This window comes from Hevea brasiliensis, chromosome 1, assembly GCF_030052815.1.
Source record: "Hevea brasiliensis isolate MT/VB/25A 57/8 chromosome 1, ASM3005281v1, whole genome shotgun sequence".
Lineage (NCBI taxonomy): Eukaryota > Viridiplantae > Streptophyta > Magnoliopsida > Malpighiales > Euphorbiaceae > Hevea > Hevea brasiliensis.
Genome location: NC_079493.1, coordinates 112,023,237 through 112,042,458, shown reverse-complemented (window position 1 = coordinate 112,042,458; position 19,222 = coordinate 112,023,237). Strand labels below are relative to the sequence as shown.

General features: G+C 32.5%; 3 protein-coding genes and 1 non-coding gene across 4 annotated transcripts; 1 reads left to right on the top strand and 3 right to left on the bottom strand.

Moving 5' to 3' along the window:
- Positions 1 to 2,507: 2,507 nt before the first annotated feature.
- Positions 2,508 to 6,873, top strand: LOC110636658 (mitochondrial phosphate carrier protein 3, mitochondrial). Its single transcript, XM_021786454.2, has 6 exons — positions 2,508 to 3,522; positions 4,752 to 5,113; positions 5,197 to 5,240; positions 5,909 to 6,123; positions 6,242 to 6,366; positions 6,451 to 6,873. Exons 1-6 carry the CDS (start codon positions 3,217 to 3,219, stop codon positions 6,518 to 6,520), a joined length of 1,122 nt encoding a protein of 373 aa, XP_021642146.1. The 5' UTR covers positions 2,508 to 3,216; the 3' UTR covers positions 6,521 to 6,873.
- A 1,897-nt stretch (positions 6,874 to 8,770) lies between these two features.
- LOC110636657 (V-type proton ATPase subunit C) lies at positions 8,771 to 14,120 on the bottom strand. The gene is made up of 11 exons (XM_021786452.2): positions 13,904 to 14,120; positions 13,743 to 13,811; positions 13,381 to 13,508; positions 13,157 to 13,256; positions 12,265 to 12,332; positions 12,024 to 12,165; positions 11,491 to 11,607; positions 11,152 to 11,277; positions 10,149 to 10,232; positions 9,980 to 10,059; positions 8,771 to 9,184 (listed from the first exon to the last, which is right to left on the bottom strand). The coding sequence occupies exons 1-11, from the start codon at positions 14,015 to 14,017 to the stop codon at positions 9,082 to 9,084; spliced, it is 1,131 nt and encodes a 376-aa protein (XP_021642144.2). The 5' UTR covers positions 14,018 to 14,120; the 3' UTR covers positions 8,771 to 9,081.
- A 1,185-nt stretch (positions 14,121 to 15,305) lies between these two features.
- Positions 15,306 to 15,378, bottom strand: TRNAK-CUU (transfer RNA lysine (anticodon CUU)). The gene has a single exon. It is a non-coding gene; the product is annotated as a tRNA-Lys (tRNA).
- A 187-nt stretch (positions 15,379 to 15,565) lies between these two features.
- LOC110636669 (B3 domain-containing transcription factor FUS3-like) lies at positions 15,566 to 18,083 on the bottom strand. The gene is made up of 6 exons (XM_021786468.2): positions 17,113 to 18,083; positions 16,693 to 16,782; positions 16,483 to 16,583; positions 16,363 to 16,409; positions 16,201 to 16,277; positions 15,566 to 16,110 (listed from the first exon to the last, which is right to left on the bottom strand). Exons 1-6 carry the CDS (start codon positions 17,437 to 17,439, stop codon positions 15,817 to 15,819), a joined length of 936 nt encoding a protein of 311 aa, XP_021642160.2. The 5' UTR covers positions 17,440 to 18,083; the 3' UTR covers positions 15,566 to 15,816.
- Between the last annotated feature and the right edge of the window lie 1,139 nt (positions 18,084 to 19,222).

Below are 19,222 nucleotides of genomic sequence, written 5' to 3'. Positions count from 1 at the left end.
GCTGGATGGGAGCCATCCTCAAAATATTGCCCTCCGAAATCAATCAAGGATATACAACTTTCAAAGCTCGCTATAAGCCTACAACTGAAGAAGACATATTTCATCCTCTCATACTATTTGCTTCAAAGTTCTTTGTGCCATGGGTTCTTTCATGGGACTATGGTTACAAAACTGATCAACTTCTCCAAGGGCCAGTTCTGATTCGCAAGTTCAAAATTAGATGGTGGTCCAAATTTCAAAAACATCAAAAGGCCTCCTTAGAAGCCGTGGAACAATGGCTGTTCAAACAGCCTAAGGAGCAAAGACAACTTCCCCCAACTTCGGCCCAAAACCCTACGACCTTTTTGGCCCAAAAATCAAATGCTCAATCCCTCTTGGCCCAAGCCAAGTCTGAAGAAGAATATTTTACTATCATGCAACAACTGCTGAGTAACAAGTCTTCTACTTCGAAAACTCCAAGCCAAGCTAGCTCATCTTCTGATGTTGTCAGTCTCGGTAATGATAACGAGGATGACTGCTTCGAAATATTGTCTGCTTTAAAACACCAATAACTCTTCACATGCCTACAGTTCAAGGTCAACTTTTTCGGCTATCATCAAGACAACTTTTGATCATCACATGGCTACAGGAACTCCACTTGCAACAACTTTTGACATTTTGCAATAACTTTTGACATTTTCCACTCCACTTAAATATCTTTTTACCTTTCACATGTGTAATAGTAACTTATAATCATTGTAAACCTCTTTCCTTCATCTATAAAAGGAGGAGGCTCTCTACTTCATTTTACAAGTTTTTCCTTTCAAGTTTTCTTAAGGATACCTCTCCCTTTCCTTATTCTATCTCCTTGTAAGTGTCTGGTATCAAAGCTTCAATAAAACTATCTTCTTACAATTTTTATTTTCTTCTTACAGTCTTTATTTGTTTTTGAATCTATATCTGTGGCTGGTTCTACCGCCCATAATTTTATGCTATTATAACTTATTGATTTATTGCTTTTTCTGCATCTTCTTTATCATTTACTGCATCTTCTTATTATTTATTGTTCTTTCTTCTTCTTCTTTATATTAATTTTATCTCTATTGGATATCCCTTTTGATCTTGCGTCTCATTGGTATCAGAGCAGGCCTCATTAATCACCCACAACTTTGCCAGTCCCTCAGAGATTCGCTCCCAGAAGGACAGCCCAAAAAACTTTTAACTCAAGCTTGCTCTCAAGAAGCTGAGAGAGAAATTATTGTTCAAAACCAAAAAACTCTCTTCCAAAAATCACTTTCTCAAACAGTTTCAACTCCTAAACTTGTTCCTTCGACGGATTTGACTTCAAAATCAAACGAACCAGTGGTTTCACAAAACTTTTCTCAAAACTCTGGTTCAGCATTCAACTGAATTTTAAAGGATTCTTATCAAAGTATTTTAACTATTGAAGATGGATTTTATGATTCTAACCCTCGTTTATGTGCAGCTAAGTTCTTTGGATATATATATATATATATATATATATATATATATATATATATATATATATATATATATATATATATATATATATATATAAACGTTTTCATATTTTAATAAAATTATCAAAATTAAAAAAATATAAAAAAATATTTTCCCCAAAATAAATAAAGTCTAAACAAAGGTAAGTAGATTTAAGAGTTTGACACTATATTCTTATATTAAAAATGTATCAATATATCATAATTAATGAATTTTAATTTAATAATATTAAAATTATTTCTAGAGTAGTTTCATTTCCATAACTAAAATAGCTAATCTCATAATTTATTAAATGTATTTTTATTTGTTTGACTTAATTGCCCCTTGTAAAATGTGATTCATAAAGTTAATATAATTTTTTATTTTATTAAGTGCAAAACATCAGCATCATTCTTCCAACTTTGCTCTAATAATTCTTTCCATAATAAATAAACAACATTAGTTTTCATTTTTCACAAATACAAATGCTCCATCATGCACTATGGATGTTTTAAAAATCTTACAATTTCATTTTTTTTTTATATATTTTTAATTTTTTATATTTTATTTTTCCATTTTTTTTTCTCTAACTTATAACTAATGTGAATATTTTTTGGCCAATTTTTGGACATTATTGGATGTTGTGCAAATTTTTTATAGAGGTGCAATTAATATATCATAATGTGATTAATCACTATTTCCACCTTAAAATAATAATTTGTCCATGCATTTAGAAAAAAAAATCTTGTGAAACCATAATTTCAAGATTTAAATAAAAATAAAATACAAAATAAATTGAAAATATTAATGATAAAAAAATTAAAAGAGATTTATTTTAATATAAAAGAAAAATAAAGCATAAATAGTAAAATTATTTTTGTGACTCTAGAAAAAAAAATACATGATACAAAATTAAAATTTTATTTGTGAAATGTGAACAATTAATTAATTTATGAAGAAAAAAATTATTTATAGCAATAAAAAAATGTCTTATATTTTTATATCAAAAAAGAATCTTATGGATCATATTATAGAAGGAAAATATAGTATAATAGTTAAATTACATTTATGAAGTTGTGGAATTAGTCATAGGTTATCTTATTTTTAAATGATTAATTTTTGAATTTAAATTAAATGAAAAATAACATAGTCAAAAATAACAATTTATATTTTTAAAAGCTAGAGCCAGCCATAAAGTTGGAAATGGGTTGACCAATATTGATGTTTCCAATATACCTCAAAGAATATGCCATTTCCATAACCCTTTACAGTACTCTACCCCTTATGCCCCTGATTTTTGATACAATTACTCATTTTGTCCATTCTTTTCACCAAATTTTGTTTTAATTATAATATCAATATCATTTACAAATACCCATAAGAATTTTTATTTAATGTAATTATTTTATATATAATAATTTAATTATAATTATTAAATATGATGAGATTCACGTGAAACTCATGTAATCAACATTTACAATAAATTCATTATACACACATCAGTCTCCTTGTTCGTAGTGTTACAGTCGTAAATAAGCTAAACGCAGAGCCCATAAACTGAGAACCTTAGCATCTCGTGCCAAGCACGCGAGGGTAGGGCCGGTTGGTGTTGTCCAATAAAACCGGAAAAGGCCAGCAGCTCCACCGCGGCAATTGGCAGCGAGGGACTTGGCAGAGAACGCCTATTTCTCTTCCTTCATTTCTCTCGCTCCTTTGCAAAATCCCTCATTTTCCTCTATGGCTTTCTCCGATTCTTCTCGTCAGTCTTTAATCCCTAACTTCCTCTACTCTTCCTCTTCCTCTGCCAAAACCCTCGCCCTCTCCAAACTCCTCCAATCTAACCCCACCCAGCCTTCCCTTTCGCCTTCGCCGTCACTCATGATGAAGACCGGCAGCTTCGTGATCCCCGCTCCCAACGAGCCCGGGAAGATCGAGATGTACTCTCCGGCTTTCTACACTGCTTGTACTTTTGGAGGTATTCTTAGCTGTGGACTTACTCACATGGCCGTCACTCCTCTTGACCTTGTCAAGTGTAATATGCAGGTATCATTTCCTCAGATCTGTGCTCGTTTTGTTATTTTGTTTTCGTTTTTTTGCTTTGTTTCAGTATTTCTAGTGGTTGGTTTAGATCTGTGTTCGGTTTTGATGCTCTGCTTAGCTTGGTTTTGATAGTTTAAACATTTGATATCTGTTGGTTGATTTTTAGTGTTTCTTGATCCGTTTTTTAGATTTAGGTGTCGGTTTTTTTTTTTTTCATGATTTGATCGCGTTATTGTTGGATTCTATGCTTGAATTGGATGGTGTAGTTCTCCTTATATTTTTATGGTTGTGATTTTAGTACTTTAGAAATTGAAAAGTACTAGATTTTATATATAGTTTTAGAATTTTAGAGCTTGTTTGGTTCAAATCCATTGTACAAAATTGAACCAAACACTATGTAAAAGAGATCTGTGAGTAGAATTTTTCGTTTCTTTTCTTTTGTTTTTTTAACTTTATAAATGAATTTCATTTGTTTCTGTATTTTACTTATCTCGTGCTATAGATAGGCTCATCTAGTAATTTGTTGCAAATAGCCCTTTTACGTGTATTTTTTTCCTCTCCTTTACCTTATATTTTTCATTTCTGACCAAATTACATCCATAATCATGCTGTCTATGTGTGTTGCTATCCTACTATATTTATCTTACGATGACTTGTATATTCCTTAGTACATCAATTCTATGGTTAGTTACTTGAGTTGATCATTTCACATGAAGAGGTGCTAGTGTTTATTCATTTGGGTGTCATTAAAGCTTTACTTTCTGGTTTGGATCATAATATATTGAAAAATTACTGTATATGAGGAATTCTGCTTTTTTATGTTACAGTGGTAGGAATGTGATTTCCCTTATCTTTAATTATCCATGCAATGTTTGTTTGTGAATTTGATAGCAAGATGCACTTTTTTGTGTCAGCTATGGTGCAATATTTGACTTTCTTAGTGACCATTAATGTTGAAGTCAACATAATATGGTATGCTTTTGGAATATTTAAAATTTGCAGTTTATTGGAGTTTTACTTCTGGTTTCATATATAACTCTGGAAAATAATTTGGTAGAACTGCCAGGATGGAGAGTTGTATTTGCTGCATGTTAAAGTGACTCTTGTGCTTCGAGAAGTAGTATTATTTTCATCCTCATTTGTTTTTTAACAATCAAACTTGGATTTTGACATGTCATAATAATTATATAGTAGAGGCTACAAACTAAATTAAAGATGGTATGGCTTGTCAGATTGATCCTGCAAAGTACAAAAGCATCTCATCTGGTTTTGGAGTTCTGCTCAAGGAGCAGGGTGTGAGAGGCTTCTTTAGGGGTTGGGTGCCCACCCTCCTTGGTTATAGTGCTCAGGGAGCCTGCAAATTTGGATTCTATGAGTTTTTCAAGAAATACTATTCTGACATTGCCGGGCCAGAGTATGCAGCCAAGTACAAGACTTTGATTTACCTTGCTGGTTCTGCATCTGCTGAGGTAATTGCTGATCTCGCTCTTTGCCCTTTTGAGGCAGTAAAGGTACGAGTTCAAACTCAGCCTGGTTTTGCTAGAGGCATGGCAGATGGACTTCCCAAATTTGTCAAATCTGAAGGTGCTCTAGGGTATGATTATGAAATTCATAAATGTTTTTATATAATTTAGTCTTTTAAGTTATATCTGTAAGTAACTTGCCATATTTTTTCAGGTTGTACAAAGGTCTTGTTCCACTCTGGGGTCGTCAGATTCCATGTAGGTCACCATCAACTTCGCCTTTTGTTTTCTTGTTGCATAACTATTTCTAAGGAAGTTGAGGATTGTCATGTTTTCTTTTTGCATAACTATTTACAATGCTTATGGTGTTATGGTGTGATCTTATGTATTGTTCAAAAGGAATGCGTAATATATATATTTTTTTGGAGGAATTTTTAATAGTTTGATTGGGTTATAATATCTGGTGCATTTAATATCCTATGCATAAGCAGTTCAGCCTACATAACATTGGCTTTCAGAGATAAAATAGCAGTGTTTACACATTACCGTTTCTTCCTGTTTCTATATCCCTTAAATATCGACCCTAGCTTTCAATTTCCTGCTGCATACTTCAGGATACACTTTCTCGCTTGCTATGCTAAGAGCAAGGCTAGTTTGATATTTATCTTTTGAAGCCCTTTGGAGGGTGGAAGAAGGTCATGTTGAACACTTCAACTGCCTAAAAACACTCACTTTGGTGCAAGTGATTTTTTGAATGAGGGGTTGATGTGCTGGGATAAGACTGAGTTTAATCTGTATGCAATGCTCATTTTGGTGTGAATCTGCAACTGCAAGTTGCTGTTTGTGCTGGGTTTTGTTTTTCTCTTGCATGTATGTGAGAGCTTTAGTGCTTGCTGGTAATTTTAAGATCAATATTTGTTTTGCAGATACAATGATGAAGTTTGCATCTTTTGAAACCATTGTTGAGCTGATCTACAAGCATGCCATCCCCACACCAAAGGACCAGTGCAGCAAACCGCTACAGCTTGGCATTAGTTTTGCTGGTGGATATATAGCTGGTGTTTTCTGTGCAATTGTATCTCATCCTGCTGATAATCTTGTCTCTTTCCTCAACAATGCCAAAGGCGCGACTGTTGGTGATGTGAGTATCCCTCTTTTATTATTATTATTATTTTTTTTAGTCATGATTCTCTGGAAATTTACTAGTTTGTCCCCTTGCTTAACTAACTATTTTGTTTTTCTTTTTTTCTTCTTTTCAGGCTGTGAAGAAGCTAGGTTTATGGGGTCTGTTTACCCGAGGACTACCTCTCCGTATTGTCATGATTGGGACTCTTACTGGAGCCCAGTGGGGTATCTATGATGCATTCAAAGTTTTTGTGGGACTGTAAGTACTCGTGGTGATTGTTATATTATTATTATTATTTTAACCTTGATTGCTTGATACTAAAGGGCGCGATGATATTTTCAGGCCAACCACTGGTGGTGCTGCTCCTGCTGCTGTCCCTGCTGTTGCTGCAACTGAGCTTGCAAAGGTTTAGTTTTGGAAATTAGCAGATATATTTTGGGTCGTTTTGTGGAAGATGGGAAAACAATAGGGATAATAAACGTAGGACAGCCAGTGGAGATTATTCTTATACATTCAGAAGTTGCATCAATTTTTGTAATTTTTACAAATATTTAGTCTTTGGAGGGATGGTTTTGGTTTCATCCTTCTATCATGAATTTGTTCACTAGTTAGATCATATATGAAATTTTATTTTGATGTTAGGATCACAATATCCCCCGTCAAGACGACCAAAAATAATGGGCAGCTGGGGGAATATAATTTGTCCTGTCTACTTTCCTTGGAATTTATTTTGGCATATGAGAATATACATGTTTCCTATGCGAATTCAGTAGTCTTTGGGTCTTTGTGGCGGGTTTTGTTTATTCATTTGTAGCATATTGTAATGAACTGATTTTTTTGTTGCCCCGAGGAAAGGGAAAATTGGATATATGTTTGGACCAGATTGGTCCGAGCGTTGGAGATGGAGTCCCATTGTTGGCTTTACGGTAATAATGGCGATTCCGGTTTTGTCGGCATGGAGGAATCAGAAGTTGGTGATTGGCAATTTCATGTGCAATGGTTATCTGATTGCATGGTGACCTTAAGTCTCCATGGAACAAATAATGTCATTTACAGGGGTTTGATTGGGAGAAAAAAAAAAAAAGGCCAGGGGTGGCAATTCGTATCGGTGAACGTGTTTGTACGAACGCTAGATAATAAATATATTGTGTAAAAAAATTAAATACGAATATGATTTTTATTATACAAATAATTTGATGTCATTTATATTAAATTATATTGAATTAATTTAATATGAATAATTTATTTAATGTTATTGTGATAAATTTATTTATGAAATAAATATTCGACATGATTCAACTTTAATTTTAATATTTTTAACCTCCATGAAATGATATATTACAAGAAATTTATATATTAATTTTAATTATATATAAATTTAATATATATATATATATATAAAAGTATAATATATAACATTAAATAGGCAAGGGTATTTTAATATTTAACTAATCAGTATTTTAACTACAATTAAAAAATAATTGTAAAATAATATAATTTTTAATGTTACATAAATGTACATATTAAATTAGCTTTAATAAAAAAATCAAACTATAATAAAGTAATAAATATCTAATATAATAAATAATTAGGCTTATGTTTATTAATTTATTATTTTTAATACATTTGCAAGCTACTATGTTAAAATGTGTTAGTGGAAGCAAATCTAGATCTATATATGATACAAATAGTAAAAAATTATTATAAATGCATCAATCATAACAAATCGAGTTAGCGAGTTAATCCATACTTATTAGCATGCCATAAATAGGTGGATATGATATTTTCGCGAGCATAATTCTAACCTTTTTATTTTTGTGTTAGATTGATACATTGTGTTTAAAATTAACAACCCTAAACAAAGTCATTTAAAATTTGGGCATTTTATTGACCGTTAAATGGTAAGCTAGTGGTGTTCGATTATGGCATGCTTGGTCATGTGAGTCTCCAATCTTATGTCCATAGCTTTTGAATCTGTTTTCTCAAGTGGCGATGGCCTAATCCTGCATTCCTAAGCATTTGAGTTTTGAAAACGATTTGGTCAAGACCCATGTTTTCCTTTTTGTGCTTATCAAAAAAATAAATAAATAAAAAGATCCATGTTTTCCTTTCGCAAGCTCCTCCAACGTTAACCAATTTGTTCAATCAGGGGATTGTCTACCCTTCTACATCTGGGATCAACTCCATTTGGAATATTGAATATGATTAAGTAAGCTTGCTTAAATGTAGTTAATACATGTAACTTTTAGTTAACCAATCAAGTCCAAAGAAAAAGAAATTTCAAGCCTCACCCAAATGGTCTATAAAGTATGGAAATTGACTTATTAATCCCGTCTCTTCTCTCGGTGCTAAGATATAGAAAGTTTGAGTAGTACTGTGTAATTTTTAAAGACCAAAGAGAAAAATAACCATTTATTTTATATTTATTTTTATTTATATAATTTCAAGGTATGATGACTACCTTTTCTTATCACACCCTTGTTGTGTCCCTAACAAGGGGGAAGTTACCGAGCCTTGATCAGACCAAATCGAAATTCCAACAGCCTAACCCTTTTAGGGCCCACGTCAAGCGGGGAACTTGCAGCCTTAATTATTATTATTATTATTATTTTTTAAACAATCGACACAGAATGTTTCATGAAGAGATATAGCAAAGCGAATGGGAAACAAAATCCTGAAAATCATCAAATAAATTAAGTACATAAAAGTACTAAAAACTTGTTTGCCAGAGATGGAACCTCAAAATTTAAGTGCTAGAATACATATGGAGTATAACCAGATCTCCCCTGCAAAATATTCCCCCCGCTCATAAACCAAGCACTTAAATTCACATGCTCCAATTTTAACTAAACAAAAGAATTGATCTATCAAATGCTAATATACAGTATCATCATTCCTGTCCATTTATTGCTGTCTAAAGGACTCCTTGGACCTGGAATTTGGGAAAGCTATGGGACTAGGACAGTCCATGGTTCAAACGAGATTAATTGTGAAGGACACATAAGGATAAGCATCAGCATCGCCTCCAAAAGCTGCCATCCCTCCGCCCACTTCATCTTCAGATTTCCAGTATGTGCTGTGTTACCATATCAAAGAAAGACGAGGAAAAATGTGCAGATGCACAGAATCAAAATCCGTCAGTTGATACAGACGTACAGGCAAATTAACAAGGTTGGTAAAGCAAGCATAGGGATAAATAATTGACATGCTTCTCACGAACATCAAAAGAAAGGACAAGAGGGGAAGAGAGAGAGAGATTGATGCTTTATGGAATCCAAAAAAAAAAAAAAAAAACACCAAGGACAAATGCAGGATCTATCCAAGTGAAATAAATATTAGGAAAAAGAAGAAAGACAAACAATTGAAGATTGCTATTCCACAGCTAATACAGCCAGAACATCAATTTTTTGTCTGTGTCTCAGCACATATTCCTAGCCATTTTTGAGCTGTGGATTTAGCATTACTATCAATTTCTAAAATCCTGGTTGTTCTTGAATTTGAAGATTTTTTTTACATAATCTCCTCAGAGATGCAGAATCTTATTCCTGGCATCTCTTTAGAAAAAAAAAAAAAAAAGCAGGCAGAATTTCAGAAAAGATATAAATATGACTTTGAACGTAGTTCCTCTCAATACATGATGAAGAGCGTTCACAGAGCATTCCTTCAAACCTTTCTTCACCATGCAAGGCAATATAATTTGATTCGGTTTGCCTATAATAAGATTATCCAGTCTGAAAACTCTTTATGCATAAAATAAGTGCATCGAGTCCCATGAACAATCAGTGAACCTCAAGCAGTAGTTTTTTGCAATCATTTGAAGTTCATCCGATATATGCGATACAAAAAATTTTACGGGCATATAACAACTTGCCTGTTTGCACTGTCACACAATCCTTCAAGGATGGAACGCACTTTCTTCTCACCTTTCACAGAAGGAGCTAAAACACAAGCCTGAAATGATGCCAATAACCAATGCTTGGTAAAGAACAAATGCTTAGTTGGAAAATCATGAAAAGTTGTAATATAAAGAGAGCATTTACCAAGAAAGACGGTGGCAATCCATATCTTAGAATGCTCTCTGAAAAAATACGTATTGCACAAAAGTGCATCCAGCAGCTGAAAACCTGCATGAGATAAACTCAATCTGTTTAAAAGAGAACTGCAATGACAGCAATAAAATTAACAATTGTAGATAGTGAAAAATTAACAGAACTATTGAGAATGCTAAGATAAGTCATAAAACTGATGATAAAGATATCAGCAATTCTGAGTACTATATGGGTCTCCTGGCCTATTGATCTATTTAGTTGGATAAATAGATCTAGTTCTTAAAGCAAGACCAGTCATATGAAAATACACAAAAGTGCCCATCAGAAGAAAAATGTCATGATTCGTGAAGTCCAAAGACGCAGCTAAGACATAATGTTACCAACAAAAACAGAAATCTCATTCCTGAAGATGTGTGTCTTTTTGGTTACTATCAGGTTGGGGTGGTGACATCTAATGACAATACAAAAAACAATTAAAAGCTCGGTAAATTGATCAAACATGTTCCTACCGTACTTTTTCTGCTAAGCTAAGCGTGTAGAATGGATAGCCATAGTCACAATATCATCTACGAAAATCAGTAAACCCTAAATCAGGCATCTTGGTTAATACCATGTATGCTTTTTGGTGGACGATGCTTTGTAATGTGAGAATATCCCTCAAACATGCCAAACCATTCTAACACAGAAACAAAGAAGCTCCAATCACATTTTACCTTTCTGAATAAATTCATCAAAATCAGACCCAAAACTATATTTACATGCCCAAGAAAACAAACCTGTAATTCAAGCGGCTCTATTGCCATTCTATTTCCTTTAAACGTCAATGTAATCAACCCCAATTCAATTTACAATTCACCAACACATTTCTCTATAAGTTTAAATCTTAAAATCCTTAAATTAATAAGATCTTAATCCACCAAAAAACATACAGAGGCAGCTTAATCCAAATTCACCCCCGCATCTTACTCTATCAAAGAAAAAGAAAGGAAATTACCTCTCCATAACTGGTATAGCTCCATTGCAAAAGAGAGCTTCTAAAGCTTTCTTGGTCTTGCATTAATCTTTCCAATTCTTGCTTCCTACTCTCTTGTGCTTCTGGACTATACTCAAAATCACGAATCTGAATATGTATAAACAGATACAACAATATATTAGATGTTTCCCAGCAACTCAATTTAGTGTAAAATATTTAAGCATTTACTCATGCTGACTTTTCAAGTGAAGATGCCAGCTAGTAACATACTTCATATGGTATCAAACATGAGATGGCACTAATTTTTTGAACATTTATGTAACAGCTAAAGTAAAAGTGCAAAGCAGACAATATACTCACTTGGAAACCTTTTTCACGTGCACTTGTTCTAAAGTTGTCCGCAACACGGCGAAATAGCATTACGGTGTAAAGAGCATATTCATTATCCTCATGTAACTTCTTGGAGGACCTGGGAACCTGTAAGACGCATGCCAGACAAATCAAGCTGCAGTAAAAAAACCATTATAGTAAAATGGAATGAAGACATTTCAAGAAACAGTTGAGCTACAGATAATACATTTAAGTAAACTTAAGTGAACTGAACTCCAAGATAATGACATTACCCTAGTAAGTTATGATACATGGCCTCAAGTACAAGCATGTGATATGTCCAGGTGTTGGGTTTTCCTATTTTCCAAAATTTAATAGACTTCCCCACCAATTTGAAATCAAACAGTAAAAGTTTCATAGCCATGTCCAAGTATCTTCAACTAACAGTGGCAGGGTGAAATGAACAATTGAAGTAACTATGCTACTATTGATGACAACCTTCAGAGCAGTAATCATTGGACTAAAAACTTACAAGCCCAAGGAAAATAGGAAACAGATCTTACCACATAGCTAGTCAATGTTTCATAGCTTGCCAACCAATCCTTCTGTGAATACTTGGGAATAATTGCAAGCAGGGTCACAAGATGTTCAGAGGAAATAATATCCTCTGGCTTCACCAAATTGGAAAGATCACGAACAGCTAAGCTGAAATGTAAACATGAGTCATACCAGGAATAAGAATAAAGTACTTTTAATAAGAATAAAAACTTCTATGTACCATGATTCTCAAACAGATACTCATACCTTCCACTTTGCTTTCGATTAATGGCATTGAGTTGACTGCGCACATTGTTATACTCAGCAACACGAACCTAACAGAAAACACAAAGCTTAAAGGCCCATACTTCAGATCCTATATAAATGAGTCACATCATAGTGCCTGCATTTACACCTCATACAGCTGTCACCAAGTTTATTTCTTGGGGAAATAATCAATAAGATACTCGAGTCTTTCACCAGTGAATGCAGAGGAGATACAAAACTAAGGCTGATAGCCAGTAACAATCATGCGGGGAAAAAATCTAACAGCATATCCTATTGATAGAAAATTGTGAGAAAACCAAACGCGTATACACTTGAGGTTAACAATCTCAGTTTCCATTCAATTAGGCTGTAAAATACAAAAACAACTACATGACATAATGGTTACTGACAATGACTTGATTCATAAATATCAAAAATTTTCTCTTAGTTCATGAAACCAGGTTGTTGCTGTGTTAGGAGGCCAAAAAAGTGTTTTTTTTTTTTTTTTTTTTTTTTTTTTGTTCTTGAAAAACACCATTTTAGCTGTTGAAAATATTGTTTAATTGTTTTAGAGTTTTTTATTACTAAAACATGCCAAATTTAACTTTAAACCAAACTTTAATATACTCTAACAAACATATTTAAGGAAGTGTTTTTCTTAATGCCAAATAGACCCTAAAGAAGTAGTAGCAATTGATTCCACAAAATAAACAAAGGGAAAAGAAAACCAAACAAAACAAGTCTAGCAATATTTATCTCCCTAGATTCCACATTAAAAGCAAATCAGCAGGCATAACCTGTATCTCTCTCTACATAGAGTTTTCTCATGGCATGATACTTTGAAACTAGCATTAAAATTAAATCAAATTCTACTATCTAAAATAATCATCACCTTGAGATCATCCTCAATCTTTGCCACTTGGGTATGAATGCTGTCCACAATCTCCCTAAGAGGTGACATGGTTGGATACTTGGCTTCGTCCCAAATAAACCTACCATCATAATTCGGAAAATCAATGATTTTCTTTCTCTTTTTTATTATTTAAAAAAAAAAAGAAAAGGATAATTATTACGCTTGAATTCACGTCAATAAGTCATGGAATCATGAAATATTACCTGGTGAGATACGAATCTACAGGTACACCATCTACAGTCAAAGCACTGCTCTCCACACCAGACACCCTCTCCAATTCCTCGATCTGTCTCCTGATCTTGTGAGAAACTCCTTCTATAAAGCTATTTGACTGTACATTCAATTGAATCAAACAAAATTAATAAAACCAAAAGCAAAGTAGCAAAGGTTCCAAAAGTATGAATTGATATCTATATATGCAAAATCGCAAAATCCAAACAAATTGGATAAAATATTGATCTTACATTCCGAAATTCCAGGAAATCACACACAAAGGTACGAAATTTGCAAAATTTCGATCGTACAGATTAAAGAAGAGAATTGAATACAATCATCACTGGTTTACCTTCAAGAGATCGTCGCTGAGGGAAAGAAGAGAATCCAGCGTTCCAACACGTAGATTAGGGATATTGAACTGGAAAAAAAAATCAAGAGAGAAAAATTGAAATTGAGAAATGGAAAGTCAGATCACGAAAAGTGGAGGAGGGAAAGAGAAGCAAAGGCAACCCTGTAGAGGGGAGTATCAAAAGAATGCTTGGAGATTTGCTCTTGTAAACGATTCCATAGAGTAGAAGCGGAGTTTTGAACCGGTAGAGACACCACCCAATATCTTGTCGCCATACCTAGCCTCTTCTTCCTCCTTTTCTTTCTCACTCCTAGTTCTGATTTCGGAGCTCACACAGAGAGAGAGAGGCTTGTACTTGCAGTTATTGGAGGAGATGAAATTTCCTTTTTATTATTATTATTATTATTTATTATTATTATTATTATTATTATTATTATTATTATTATTATTTTATTTTCTTGCTGCTGTGCTGCGTTTATATGATGCATTGAATACTTTGTTGCATTGAAATTTAGAAAAGTTACATTAAATTAATTAAAATTATAATGAATAGACTTTATTTTATTATTTTAATTTTATTTTATTTTTATTAAAAATAAATTATAAATATTTTTTCATATGAGTGATTATAAATTTTTAATATAATATACATATTTATATGTAATTCAATTATAATATATTATAATTACTAATTATAAATTATACAGAATTTAATTTAATTTATATTTTATTTTTTAATAATTTTAATTATAAATATATTAAAATATTATATAATTATTTAATTCTTAATTATATATGTATTTTATAATTAAAAATTATATAATAAAAGATCTATTATATATGTATTAACAATTAATTATAATGTTTCAATTGTAATTTATATAATTTTTATATAGTGATAAAATAAAATTATATTAAAAATAAAATTAATATAAAAATCCCCAGCTTCTCCTACCTATGATTTGGAACTCTTTTTTTTTTTTTAAAGGGAAACTCCCAATTTATAGCAAAGAAAAATATATATTTTTAATTATTAAGAGACAATGTGATTAGTGAGGTGAGATCTACTAACACTATGTACAATTTTATTATACAAATATTATAAGAGTTTAAGAGTGAAATGATGAATTCTTCGACTTCCACATTTTAAAGTATATATGAAATTTCTTTTTAATTATCTTTTTTATTTGCTTGATTTGTCATAAGAGAATATGTATTTAGATGAAGAAAAGTATTATGATTATAGTTATTTTTTTTATCATAAAAACATTTTAAAATTATGAAATTTCAACAAAACAAATTAAAATTTTAATTTATTCAAATATATATTTTTTTACTTTATTAACTTTTAATTTGTGATATGTATTATTTGATTAATATAATTTAAAAAATTATATTAAAAACTTAAATCAAATTACAGCATTTCAATGAATCCAATTTTAAGTTTAATATAAATATAAAACAATTTTGTTCACATAATATAGAAATTATTATTTAAAATTGGGCCACCTATTTTAGATGAGATAAAAATATATATATATATAGAAATAAAAGGATACAATACGCCCACCGTGGGGCTCGAACCCACGACCACAAGGTTAAGAGCCTTGCGCTCTGCCAACTGAGCTAGACGGGCTACTTTTACATTTGCTTTTCTCATTAGAAGTATAGGTAAAATTCAAGGAGACTCGACACACTCAAAAGATTTAAGAAGAATTTGTCTTTTTCAATTTAAAGATAATTTATCCACATTATATTATAGAGCAATCATCTAATATAATATATTTAGCTGAGGATTAATTAATTTGGTGTTGAATAAAACATTTACTTTCTAAAATATAAGCTAGCTTAATCTTATTAATGGAAAGAAGTGTTAAAAAGTCTGAATCAAGCCCAAATGTCCATGCGGAACCAAGAATAAACAACAACAGGGCACTTGACAAAGTACACTGCTTAGTGAAAAATATGAAGTCTGATCATCACACCCTCTATTCTTATACTTTCAATAGTGGATGTTATGTTTGATTAACCAAATGCACTAACCTAATGATCTAAATTAATTAATTAATTAATCCTAATTGAACTCGTCCAGCGGCAAGCTCTCCACTGATCCAAAGCTTTCCATATGCCCCATCCTTGAATAGCTAGTCAGTGATCCACACAAAAAATCAAGTGGTGAGTCATCGGAGAAGGTGGTGGTGGTGGTGTCGTAGATAAATGACAAGCCGGTATTATCCTCCATCGGATAATTCATGTAAAAGGAGCTGGATTTGTTAACCTCGTAATCGTGGAAAAAGATGTCGTTAACAGCATTTGTAGCTATATTAGCATATAAATCTTGATCGGAGGCCTTCTTAGCCTGAATGACCTGAGTAATTAAACATCAAGAACATGCTGTAAATTATATTTAATAGAAACTTTAACAAAGTCTTAAGCATGATCAAGAAGAGAAACTTACATAATTCTGGTTTTGATCGTCTTTATACACAACAATGAAGTCTCCCAGTTGTAATCCATGCGTGTTAACGAATTCCCCTGACAAAATTTGATCCAAGAACGATGATAGATTGTTGAACAGAAGAAAAGGAGAATTTTGAGAGGCAATAATGAAAGGCTGTACCAGTATTTTCAAGAACATACATTCTGCTACTGTTATTGGGCCAGTACCTGATGACAATGTATACACAGAATGATAAGCCAATCACACATATACATGTGATAGGAAGAAAGGAACTTGAACCTGTATTTGAAGTTCCAAACATGCAGACCATCCAAGTCATCCATGCTGATAAAAATTCCTTCTTTCGACTCCAGGAGAGGGAGATGTGCCTCAGCAGCTTTCTGAAACTTGGCGTCATGCATATAATCTTTAATTAAAGCTGATTGTAGAAAGAGAAGTTACAGCACACAATCTTTAGCATAAGAGAAATATAAATACTAAATAATAGACCTTTGGAAGTATCATCCTCTTCAGGGAGCTTACATCACTGTTCTTAAGTTCCTTTCGAAACAGAAAACTCAATCTCCTTTGATCAATTACCTATGATATCATAGCGAACAAAATTTATCAGATAAATAAATATAATATGTAATTTAAAAAGATATAGTAGTGTACGTAATTGATTTCAAATATAATGTCTGACAAATGGTCTGCTTCTAAGGTTTCTTATTAATTAGGAGACATCTATATATATATATATATATACACACACACACAACAGAGATGAGTAGTAAAAAAAGAGAGATAGAAACTAATTAATCAATTAGTTGATGACAGAAACTAATTAACAAGCTCATCTGAGTAAACACGACAGAAACTAATTGAGGACATATATGTAATTAAATTAAAATTTAAAAAAAGGGTTCTCACACGTGCGGGGAAAGAGAGAAGGTGGTGCAGATGAGAGGAGGAAGGCACGTGCGAAGTGGTGGTGGAAGAGGAACGGGAAGAAGAAACAGTAGCAGCAGTAAAAGAGAAAAGGTGGTTGATGGAGGAAGATGGTCTCCTCTGTCTGGGCATCCTTTTCTTCCTCTTGACACTAAAACCAACCACAGAAACAAGGTCATGACTACCCGTCACCCCGCCCCGATCCGACCCATCACGGGCCTTATCCCCCTCCGTAGTAACACCCTCTCCACTTGCCATCCGAGCACACGCCTCGGGTTTCTCATGACCCGCCCCTTGTTCCTTCATCATTAGTCTTACCCACCTTCGTTTTCTTTCCTTTTTTAGCTTCTCTCTATATACCTAAAGAAAAGAAAAGAACTAGATATAAAAAAAAGAGTCTCAGACAGCTTTGTGTGTGTTTGTAGTATTTGGATTTCAGTGGCTCTCTGCAGGCCTGCTCAGATCAAACACTACCGGTGATCGACGCTCGGCAATCAGGAAATAGGGGGTTTAAAGAGAAAGCTGGGAAGAAGAGAGGTGGGTGTGAGTGGGTGAATTATGGGGTGGTTTTTTTCTTTGAAGTGGGTAATTTTTTTTTTGTCTATTTTTAGCAAGGGGATTTGATGATCAAACTACCTGGTATATTTGACATTTGTGCTTCTTCCATTCCTTCTTCTGTATTTATATCATTATTACTATCTTAACACTCACATTACCCTAAACGATCATCTCAAAAAGTGACGACAAAGGGTTTGGGTGGTGGGTATAAAGAAAAATCTTGCTAACTAGAAAGAGAACAAGGGTAGGGTTTATGTTTAAGTAAAATGTGCAATGTGGATTCATGTGGTTGGGTTTGGAAGTTGGGATCTTTTAGTTTGGCGACAAACTAGACCAAAATCACGTAACTAAGGTTAGCATTGAGAAAGGTGAATAAAAAGAGAGATATGGAGGGAGAGAAGAGAGGGATAAAGAAAAAACGAAGAAATGGTGAAAGGGGTGGTTAGGGAGCTAGTGGCCAAGAGAAGTCGACGAATGGAGGGTGAGGAGAAAACAGGTGTTGAAAAAGTTCTGAATAATGTCTGCAGAAATCAATGGCGTTGGGTGTTTATATTGGACTCTCCGTCTTTCCATGTGGAAACGCCAGTCTCCCAGTCTTCCTTCAGCTTCAAGAGATGACTGGTTTTTGAATTCCCATTCTTTATATACGTACATACACGTCTTTACTAGAAATGATTAGAGCCACTCAGTGTACATGTCCCTTACAGACGCGAGACTTATTATTCGTCTTATAAAAAATATTTATTTTCTTATTAGAAAAAAAAAAATATTTTTTAATATTCTTAATATATTTAATAATTAGTCTATCTTTACATCTTATTTGTTAATAAAATTATTTTTTTTATGACTTGAGATTGTAAATAAATAATAGTTGAAGATATAAATATATATATATATATATAATTATTATTTAAAAAAAATTATAAGACCGTGATAAATTTTTTAAACTCCCTTACGTACGACACGCGTATACACATACACATACATATATATATATATATATATATATATTTACTTACTATTGAATCATCGATCCACGTGGATATCCTATATGCAATTAGGGTAATATTATATAATTTCTCGTACTCATAGTATTATAATTATATAAAACATCATAAAATTATAAATTAATAATTGGTATTATAATTATATAAAAAATCATAAAATTATAAATTTAAATGCTGATTAATCTAAAAAAGAATTATAAAAATTAATTATTCATTAAAATATAAAATATGAGTCTAGCATAAATTATAGATGCATATAATAATTCCTCTAATATGAATGTAATGAAAATAAAATAAAAGGGGAGAATTTCAACTTAAAATCATGCATAGATCATTAAACTATATAAGTGTGCAAGTTAAATGATAAAATGGGGAGAAGAAAATAAAATTAATGTGAAATGGGAAAATGTATTTTCTTTTATTTTTTCTTGTTGTAAAAAACGTGTGTGCAGTAAATTTTGTAATCCAAGCTAGGAATGAAGACACGTGCTTCCCATGCAAATGCGCAAATGAGGTAATAAATGAGA